The 10,919-nt window shown below is 45.0% G+C and overlaps 1 protein-coding gene and 1 non-coding gene across 2 annotated transcripts in view; one reads left to right on the top strand and one right to left on the bottom strand.

The window, feature by feature from the left end:
* Positions 1–374: 374 nt before the first annotated feature.
* Elovl2 (ELOVL fatty acid elongase 2) overlaps positions 375–10,919 on the top strand; it is a 42,693-nt gene continuing 32,148 nt past the window's right edge. The window contains exon 1 of the mRNA XM_021215811.2: positions 375–435. Coding sequence (XP_021071470.1) covers positions 433–435 — 3 coding nt within the window. The 5' untranslated portion in view covers positions 375–432. The remainder of the gene's footprint in view (positions 436–10,919) is intronic.
* On the bottom strand, positions 5,169–5,297 carry LOC115065675. Its single transcript, XR_003845442.1, has one exon. It is a non-coding gene; the product is annotated as a small nucleolar RNA SNORA51 (small nucleolar RNA).

Below are 10,919 nucleotides of genomic sequence, written 5' to 3'. Positions count from 1 at the left end.
GGACTAGCGGAGGAGCTGCAGGTGGCTTCTCCAGGAGTCTGATGCAGTGATGCTAACTTGCGCGCCCAGACGCCTGCAAAAAGCGCCAGCTGGGCTTGCAAATCCCAGCCCGGCCGGCAGGGGGCGCCGCGCCAGAGCCGGCGGGGGCGCGCGCGGAGCGGGGGCGCGCGGGCCTCTGGGGGGGTGGGGGCGGCCCACGGCCTCGCGGCAGGGGCCGGGGCTCCTCCCACTCCGCGGTCCCCTCCGAGGGCCAGCGGCGCGGGGCGGAGGAAACGGCCCGGAGCGGGCAGGGCGCGGCGCGCGCCCGAGGGGGGCGGGGAGGCGGTCGGCGCGCGCCCGAGGGGGCGGGGGCGAGTGACTAGCGCGGGCGGCGCGTGGCGCGGCGCAGAAGGAAGGCGGCTACCCTGGACAGCGCATCGCGGCCGCGCGGCCATGGTGAGTGAGTGGGGGGGCCGCGCGCCTCGTCCCGGATGGCGGCGGACGTTGGGGCCCGGGGCGTGCGGGCGCAGGGCCCGGGGCGCCGGCGGGTAACCGGGCGCGGGGGCGTGTCGGCGCTGCAGCCGGGGGCCCAACGCTCTCCACTCCGGAGCCGCTCGCCGAGGGACCCCGCGAAACCCGGCGCCTGGGCACAAAGGCGGAGACTGTGTGCTGCTGAGCTCGCAGGGAGCCAGCCGGTTCCTGGGCAGGCAGCGATCCCAGCCCTGAGGGAGCTGAGGCAGGAGGATTGCCGAGAGTTCGAGGCCAGCCTGGGCCACGGTGAGACACCCTGTCTCAAAAGAGCACCTCCCTGTTAAAGAGAGCCGCCGATCCTGCGTTTGTCTTCAGATCGGCGTTTGTCTTCATTGGTCTTTGTCTTTTCGCCTCCACTTCGGGGCTTGCTAAATATGTGAAAGGCATGCCCCTTTCCTTGTCCCACCTGACACGGGTCAGCCCTAGATTGTCCCCCCTCTTCCCACACTGTTTTCGGCTCACCGGCTCACCGGCTCTTCTTGGTTGGATATTGTCTTGGATATTGTCTCAGCCCACCCCTTTCTTATTACCCCCTCCCCATTTCGTTTTCTCTATTTAAGCATGCTATAATCTGTTGTGGTTTTTTTTAGTGTATTGAATGTCTCCCTCACCAAAATGCAAGTTTTGGTGAACAGTCTTTGTCAACAGTGCCTGGCACACATCATTTTTTTAAAAGAAAAAAAAGTAAAGTACTTTATGCTATGCTAAGTAGGAGATAGCAGTCTCCTTGAAGTGAACCACTACAAGAACTGGCGACTTAATAGGAGCGATCAGAATCTTAAGTGCAGTGTGGGAGGAGAGACACACTCTTCTCTTGGACAGGAGGGACACACTGATCACAATGTTGGTGGCCGCTTCATGCTTCCTTGGCCACCTGAGTCTCCTGACTGAGTAGACTGTTTTTTAGTGCTAACTGGATCTTCTCTCTCTCTCTCTCTCTCTCTCTCTCTCTCTCTCTCTCTCTCTCCCATTGTAGACAGAGATTTTAGTTAGGGAAAACTTCCAAGAATATTTCAACTCAGTGAAAGTCAGTGGACATAAACCTGTAGCGGGCAAGCCTGACAATCTTTATCCTATCTCACTGCGAGCTCAGTAAGCATTTTCAAATCTGTGACCAAATCAAGGGATATCACTTTTGAGAAATGGGGCAGAAAGGCAGAAAGGGTGGGGTGGGGTGTTAGTAAGTAAGTGGGTCAGGTGATACATTCTTTTACCTCCATGCCAAGATGTCTCTGCTAACTAGTCGTCTTGCAAAAAGTACTATTTAAGTCTCCTTTTTCCCCCACTTGCACTGTCGGTGTGTGTCAGTGGGTTGTGACTGGTGAAGGGAAGTGTGTTTATTATCATCGGAGATGAACTGCCCAAAGAGCATTTACATGAGAAATTCTGAAGACTGTACCGCCTGGCGGTTCTCAGCTAGTCTTGTCTAGATAGGTAGTAGAATTGAAAACTTTGTTTCTGAAATTAAAACCAATGAACTAAACATAAATTAATGGTGCTTAATTTTGTATTTCAGTTCATATGTGCAGAAGGTTTTACTGTCAGGATTCTAGCAAAAAGGAAGAGGGTTTTGTTATTTATTTATGTTTATTTGTTTATTTATTTATTTACTGGAACAGCCTCATATAGTTAAGGCTAGCTTCAAACTCTCAATCCTCCTGGCTCTGTGTCCTGAGTGCTGGGATTACAGGAGGGAACCACAATACAGACACAGTGTATTCTTAATTATCCAGCTGGGTAAGCTCAACATTTTGTTTCTCCAGTGAAAGGTTGAGTGAAATGCATTTTACTTGGGGAAGTTCAGACGCCGTGGTGTGAAAACTTAGTGGAAATGTGTTAAAATGTGCCTGTGTCATGCGTCTAGTTATGGGCAGAAATCAGGGCCCTTCTGTTGAGGGTTGTGTGTCTTAGTGGAAATGTGTTAAAATGTGCCTGTGTCATGCATCTAGTTATGGGCAGAAATCAGGGCCCTTCTGTTGAGGGTTGTGTCAAGGATGTTTTTCTCTGCTGAACAGTTAGATATGGGCCATTTGACTTGGGGAGAGGTGGAGTTGCCAGTGTAATGGAGACTTTGTTAGCCCAGGAGAGTGAAACTTTGTGAACATCATCAGTAGCTCTTCATACCACAGATTTTGATTAATATTAGGCTGTCATGAACTCTGGCAAGGAACCATTCTAATGGACTGATACTTCCACCATTTAAATTATAACCACTTAGTAACCTGAGAGAATGGCTTGTTTCTAAGTTGATGTGATCTACTGTCATTCCTGAGTTTGAATCTCAGCTCCATATTGAACTATTCAATTATATAGACCTTGGTATTTTTTTTTTCCATAAAAAGTGATGTTACAGCAGGCCATTGAAGTGTGTGGAAATCTTGTATGTAGAGAGCTGATGCAGGAGGGTCTAGAGACTGAGACCAGCCTGGGTTATCCACACAAGTTCAAGACTAGACAGAGCAGCAGTGACTGACTCAAAATACAGTGTTAGAAGGTTTGGAAGATGAATAAGTAAGACTGTGTACTTCATGAGTCCATTCTATCTAACAGAAATAGAACAGAAAGCATACAGGTGACTTTTAATTACTGGTAGGTACATTTGAAAAAGTACAGACTCAAAATACATTTCAACATTTAACCCTCTCTGGGCAAGTATTACTCCCACATGCAACCAATACAAAAAGGTTAAGGAATTTTACACATTTTTTTTCTTTTTCATACAGAATCTTCAAAATTATGCCCTGGGCATGGTGCTTGATGCTTGCAATCCCAGCACTTAAGAGACTGAAGGATTGTGAGTTCAAGGTTCCTCTAGGCTATAAAGAGGGATCCTGTCTAAGGCTATAAAGAGGGATCCTATCTAAAACAAAGGCCCTCCTCCTAATTTATTTTCAAAATTATAGTATTTCTCCTCCCAGCACGCCAGGTCAGGGTGGCTCTATTTTGGTTGCTCACAGGCAGATGCTTTGGACGTCACCAGGTTGGACAGACAGCTCTCAGTAGCACACACATCCAAAGTTACCTCTTATATCTGAGACCCTTTCCACTCGTGAGCACCTGGCTGCCACCTTAGACCCGGCACTCGGCAAATGAAGCCTGCTCACCTTTCAGCCTCCACCCCCGGCTGCTGGTAATTCCACCGGCTGTCTAGGTTACTGTCAGAAATCCGATTCTTGGTCCATTTTTTTTTCTTTCATGTTTTTTTTTGGGGGGGGCGGGGGTCCAATATTCTCAGGTTTTGTTTGAAAATGGCTTTTTGCCTTTCTTGCCTCCACCTCTGCTCTCTTTCTTCCATACTTTCCATTCCTACAGGTCTCTACTTTTTTGGTCTCTTTGATTTTTAACTTCTTTCCTCTGCAGAGAAATGCCATTCTCCGAATTACTGGGCTTCAGGCCCCCCCCCATCTCCCTGTCTCCCTGTCTCCCTGTTGTTCCCTCTGTCCTTGTTAAATCATAATGGTTTCTGTTGTATAGCTCATTTCTAATGTTCAAAGAATATTTATTACTTTAAATGATCAGAAAGAAAAAATATGAAATTAATCTAAGAACTTTAAAAACATTAATGAATGTGAACTTTATTTAATCTTTGAAGATACATCAGTGGGGTCAACTAATAATCCCAGCACAGTGGTGACCTCTCACTGATACTTTGTGAGAAATAGAGTGCTCTCCTCTGCGCTGGGTGCACAAAGATACAAAGAAGCAGGGTACTCGACAGGTGGTCAGCAAGTCCAGCTTTCCCTGCTGGCTGGATTACCCACAAGTTCTGTGGCCTGGTCAGGTCACTCTGACACACTGCACCCACTTCCTAAGTGGGGTTAATCTTTTGCCTAAGAGTATTTTGTAAGCATCAGACGGGACTCAGTCCTGTAGCTGTTGATTCCCCAGGCAGGGCTCTGGTCTGCAGATTCATGTGTCTGTGTTCTTACGGCCTCTGTGGTTAGACCTCCTGTAATGAGGCTACCCCAAACTGGAGCCATCCGTTTTCTCTACACACACTAGAGCCTCGCACCCCTCAGCATGGCTACCTAGCAATCCACTCAAGCACTCTTGGCCCCTTCTAAGCCTGTACTTACTGGTAGTGTCTTTTTGTCTTTGCATCTCTTGCTGAATTCAGACTCGGTGAGGACAGGCTTTGTCTGTGTCATTCAGTAATGTATCAATATTGGGTGATCATCATGAGACCGAGGCTGGCACATCTTAAGCATTAGCCATTATTGCGTGTTGATAGTCTGAAGGTCAGAGCTCCTGATTCCCATGCCGATTCTCCTCCTCCTCATCTGTAAGGGTGTACTAAGGGATAGCCATTTGCTTTGCAAAACCGCAGAATCCTCCTCCAGCCGGTGGCATGTCTTAGCCCCCAGAAACAGTTGATTTTGTACAGTACAGCCAGGCCTGGCCTGAGCCCATGTTATATTTAATAAGTAACCTGTATTTCATCCTGAAGCTGCATTTGCATTTCACAGTCACATTTGTGGTCATACTATTACTTTAAAAAACAAAATCTATAATTGAATCCTAAGTTCTTACTGAAAGCAAAGCATGCATTTCTGTAAATGCATCTAATGACATAATTTGCAGAAAAGGCTGGGTTACATTCTTGTTTATACATAATGAAATTTATAGTGCTTTCTTTCTTTCTTTCTTTCTTTTTTTTTCCATGTCTTCCCATTCACAATACAGACCAGGCACAGTGGCTCAGGCTGAGGTGTGTATAGGGTAGGTTTATTACGCCTCCTCTTTCTGTACAGTCAGTGTAGAAACACAGCCTGTGGTTTTATAGTGCTTTCTTACTGAGATTAAAAATGAGTATTTTTCTTAATATAAGCCAAGCCACAATCCATGGGTTTTCTGGGTAGCTTTTCACTTTACATTATTTTTCAGTAGTTGGCCATTTAATTATAGTTTAAATACGCTGTAGGCTGGGGAGATGGCAGTAAAGGAAGCCTAAGGACCTGAATCTGGACTCTAACATCACATAAAATGAGTCACCCCAAAGCGAGGCGCAGTGCTGAACCCTGCAATCCCAGTACTGTGGGGGCGGAGATAGGAACACCCCGGGGCGGGCTGGCCAGCTAATCTGACTGCATTGGAAAGCTCCAGATTCAGTTGAGAGACCCTGACTCCAAACATGGCATGGGGACAACTTAGGTACATCGCTGACATGAGCCTCTGCCCCCTCTGCATATATGGCAATACTATTTTGTGTTATTGAATATTTTGTATTTAAACTCATTTAAACATAATTAGGCTTTAATATCACTAGAACATCAGATGTCTTTCACTGCATTTTTCTACATAACTATTTTGAAGTTTATACATAACTATTTTGAAGAAAGTTACATTTTACAGCACTAAGCTTATGTCATAGGTAAGAAAGTTGAGTTTGAAAGAAGAGAAGTGCTTTGTTCAAGGTCACATAAAGAGATCTGAACTTTCCGGCCCCAGTGGACCTTTCTCGCGACTCCATATGCCGTTATCCACTAGCCAGCTTGAATGTGCTTTCTTACGTGTTCACAAGCAAGTCAGCATGTTTATAAAAAGCAGGCAAGTTTCCTGTGTAGTTTCCACCCTGTGAGTTACATGGATGGACAGATGTGGGCACGCACATGGACACATGTGCAGGTTGAACGTTCATTCTTTAACACACATGCCTCCTAACAGAAGTAGCTTGGATTCAGGAGTCTTTGTTTTTGTTTTCAGAAGTGTTTTTTTAAGTATTTGTAAACACATATCCTGGCATGATGATATATCTCAAGGGTGGGAATTCAAAACACAGAATTTGCTTATTTTTCATAACATACCTTGTACACAGCCTGAGGGTCATTTTACACATATTTTTACAAATACTTATCTTTTAACTATTGCATGGGGTCAGGTGTGGAATATCCTATTGTGGCATTATGTTAGCACTCAAAATGTTTTAGATAGTAACCCAATTTATTTATACATTGATATATTATTTGTAGATTTTATATATATATATGTATATATATATGTGTGTGTGTGTATGTGTGTATACATTTAAATAATAAGTAAGTATTCAAATTTAATTTCGTATACACAGAACTGGAACACACAATAGCTCTCAAGTGAAATCAGGCAGTCACTGGTTTGATTAGTGACTATAATGTTAAGACTGCCAGAAAGGCGCCTTTAATCCCAGCACTCGGGAGGCAGAGGCAGGCAGATTTCTGAGTTTGAGGCCAGCCTGGTCTACAAAGTGAGTTCCAGAACAGCCAGGGCTATACAGAGAAACCCTGTCTTAAAAAACAAAAAAAAAAAACAAAAAAAAAAAAAAAAAGACTGCCAGAAAGGACAATGGTAGCTTTGCACATGTTTCCTGTCTTAAGAGCTTATCATTTAGTCTTAATTCTGGTGTTTTAAAGATGTAAATGTGTTAAATTTTTCATGTGATTAAGCAGAACCTAATGAGATCTTTGAATTCTATTGGCATTAGGACTGCTTGGAGACTCTTACTCAATAGGATCAGAACATTTGTTAGCCATCACAAGCAGGCATTAGATTTACACTAACTCATTCCTTTAAAGAAGACTGTGTGTCTGTAAAGCAGCAGACAGTGTGTCTGTCTGTAAAGCATTGTTTGTTTGGCTTTGCTTTGCCGCGTTTTGAGGCAGTCTCAGTTGACAAGCCTGGCTGGCCTGGAACTCGTCGTCGTCTCTACCTCAGCCTTCCTAGCGCTGGGATGACCGGTGTGTGCACCGAGGTTGGCGAGCTGCTTTCCTCTGTGTCTGGAGAAGGAAGCAGCCCGTGTGGAAGCCCTCTGCCTTGTTCTTGGGTCCTTCCTTAGACTGCCGGAGGGACACCTCCCCTACACCCACTGCTTTCCTGGTTTGAGGATCAAATTCCTTAGCCCTTGATGGGTCAGTGGCAATGGGGAGGACGCTTTTCAGCACTGGAGGGCAGCTCATTCAGATCCTTCCAGGGCCTTTCCCATCCTACTCAGCCAGAGGCTGAACAATTGTTGTTCCTTGTACTGGCAGGACTCTCAGGTTCTTTTCTGGCCTTCACTGGGTTCTGACTTCTAAAAAGAAATGGTTTTCATCACAAGTCATTTTGCGATTCACAGCCTGAAGTCAGTTTCAGATGCATGAGCAACAGCAGCTGCGGCAGTCTGCTCTCAAGGCCAGCCCCGAAAAGTCCTGCCCCTGCTGCTAGAACGCCGTCTACCAGCTCTTACGTGTCTTTCCTCTTATAATCAAAACAGTGGAAACATCCCTCTGTCAGGACTTTCTGCAGAGAACTCTAATCTTTTTGGCACTGGCCGCCTTTAGGCTGAACAAGCGTTTGTAACGGTCCCCAGTCCTCAGTGCAGACTTTGGAGTGAATAGTTTCCTTTTGCTCTTCCTTTGAAGGAATGAAGTACACTCTCTGAAACTGAGTAACTTATTTTTTAAAATGGCTTTCAGAGAAACATATAAACATCTTGTCTCCCGAGGGAAGTGCCTGGGGGCTGCATGCCAGGAATCCAGGCACACACAGATTTAAAATGTAGTGCTGTAGAGCTCCAACAATAAGAGGTACTTACTTGTAAAAGTGTTCAGTGTGTACTTCAAGGAGTCAGGATTTGTCCTGGATCATGTGATTTGGATGTGTGGGGAAAGATATTACAGTAGATGTGACGTAAAAGAAATAACCAGCTAAGGCCTCAGAAGATAATGACCCAAAAGGATTTGAGAGGCATTGTCTTGGGAGCACTTTGTGGACAGGACTGTGTGTACACAGAGCCTAGCTCACTCTAGTTCAATAAGGTCTTTAATGTGGACATTGTGGGCTTCGTGTCAGGGAGAGATGATTCAGGCCGGACTTAGACAAATGCTACGCATGAGAGTACGGTGTTGCTATTAGATTTTGAAGGAGGTAGAGAATGGTCGTGTACTAAGGATATGATTTATAGAAGTAAACCCAGTTACCATAGTGTGTGGATGAACATCAGGAGTGGGCTATGTAGGGGCTGAGCTAATATGTTGATTCTTTTTACTTCTTTTCATGATTTTTTTTTAATTTTTTTATTTTTCTTCAGTTGCACACTCTCGGATTCAGTTCCTTGGTCTCCATGTCTCCCAAGTTGTTTAGCCATGTGAAGTTCAGCATCCTCCTTTCTAAAACATCATACCGAGTGAAGAGTCAGCCAGATAAGACAGGGCACGTAAAGCCCTTCCAGATAGGAAGTGGGCAGTTGGTCACTGCTGTTGAGGCCTATCCATCTTCATAGTGGTGACATCATGTATGCATGAACTAGAGATGTTTTCAACTCTCTTGATTACCTAAAGACATATGCATTTTTAAAACATTATATCCCTATGAAGTTGATGTTAAATTTAACATTCAGGAACCTCCGCACCCCCCTCCCCCGCCAAGAATGAAAAATATGGGAAAATTTCACTGTCTCTTCTTCAGATCCCTGAGGTTTCAAGAATTCTTTTAAGTAACTGGTGAGAAAGGAAGACCTGGAACACAGCTCACCTATGTATGCTTCTTCAAAACCATCCTCTTAGTGAGTGGTTCTCCCAGAGAGGCACTCACTCTGTAGCCAAATGCCTGCATTTTGAAAACTGCTGCGGATTTGAATAACAGCTTTAGGCAATCCAGAGAAGCCTCTGGTACTCAGACTAAGCCACCGCTCTTTACTCAGCCTCCCACATCAGATTGCCTGACTTGAGCTTCTTAATGGTGCTTAGCCTGAGGCCTTAACCCCTAAAAACAGCCTTTTAGAAAACAGGTCTCCATTCTCTGCCTTTCCCACTGGACTCTCTGCATGCTCTTCCAGTTACTAAATCTAAGCATAGCAGATAATTGGGCTTGTGTGTTAGGAGAGTACGTGGGGTGTAGAGGTAATGACCACTGGGGAGACTTTTAAGATGTGAGGGAACAAAAGAAGTGGAGAGGAAAGGCTTTTTATCTTGGAGGGATTGTGGGAAATGTGTTCTGGGAGCCAGAGCCCAACAGCCTGGCTGGAGTGGAGTTACTGGATAAGGACTGGGGGAAGATAAGGGTTGGGAAGACTTTGAACCATGCAGCTTGGAGTCTCTGGGTCTCTGGATAAAGTCCATGCTGCCCTCCAGGATACATCATTGCTTGGATGTCCAATATTCTATGGACTTTCCAAAAGAAAAATGAAAAAAGTTTTCACAGAGGAATTTTTTTGGTACTTTTTCTTCCTTCCAGAAGTTAAACTGAGTATTTTACCTGCGCACTGGCAAACCTTTCCTAAACCACATGCTAACCTAGGCAAGCTTGCTAGCAGCAGGGGTATCCTGAAAACGATACACTTTGTAATCACGTGTAGCATGTGTATGTATTGTGAAAATATACAGTATTTGAAATTACTGAGACTTGGTGCATGCCATTGGGAAAAAACAGGTTAGCACTGGATTTTTGTGCCACTGTACAGATCCAAATGGAGTCTCTTTCACTTTTCAATATTTTAAGAACAATTTTTATCCAGATTGTGTAGAGATGTGAAACTTAGTTTGTATAGTCATTTGGGAGCCAAAGTTCTGTGATTTTAATGAATTGGTAGGAATCTTTTCTTTGGACCTTCAAGTGCCTTCATGGCTCAGACCTCTTCTAAGGAACAAGTGGACAAATGTATACATCTGTCCCCATGTGCAAGCCAAAGCACAGGAATGGGGCATGTCTAGCATATTGACAAATAGGACCCGACTCCGGTCATGATTATCACAGGAAGGAGCATTCTTGGTTTTGCTCTACCAGCGTGGAAAGGTCTCAGTCAACAGCCAAATGAGGAGGGCAGAGCGGAAAGGGCGCTCAGGTATGGATGCCAGGAGAGAAGTGCTATGTCACAGAGGAATATGGAACCTCGTGGGGGCCATCAGCTCTCCACCTGGCAGTATGTAAATTCTAGATCACTAAAAAGGCTAAAGAAAAATGAAACTTAAAAACCATTAGAAATAGAAGATATGGAATGGGTAATTTCTTGACACAAACTATAGCATGATTTTTAGGCTGGGACTGTAGTTCAGTGGGAGTGTGCCTGGCATGGGTGAGAAGATGCCACAGGTCAAGCGTTTAAACCATGAGGATGATGGAAGGAACTTCAGTGTCTGTAACAAAGAGGTAGCAAGTAGGATGCACAATGACTTTAAAGCAGGAGACCCAGCAGTTGGTGAGACACGTGGGAGATGGTCATAGAAATGACAGCTCACTGAAGAAGCAGCTTTTGTATGCTAATAAATATGTAAAGACATGCACAGGTCCCGCCGTAATGTGGAAATGCAAACTCATACATGTCACGCCCATGAACCTGGCCAAGATTAAAAATTGACAGTATATAGATATGTACTCACTGATAAGCGGATATTAGCCCAGAAACTTGGAATATCCAAGACACATTATGGAAAACAGAAGAAAATCAAGAAGGATGA

This window comes from Mus pahari, chromosome 16 (assembly GCF_900095145.1).
Source record: "Mus pahari chromosome 16, PAHARI_EIJ_v1.1, whole genome shotgun sequence".
In the NCBI taxonomy this organism is placed as follows: Eukaryota; Metazoa; Chordata; class Mammalia; order Rodentia; family Muridae; genus Mus; species Mus pahari.
Note: the sequence above shows the minus strand (reverse complement) of the source record. Positions and strands in the feature narration are given on the sequence as shown.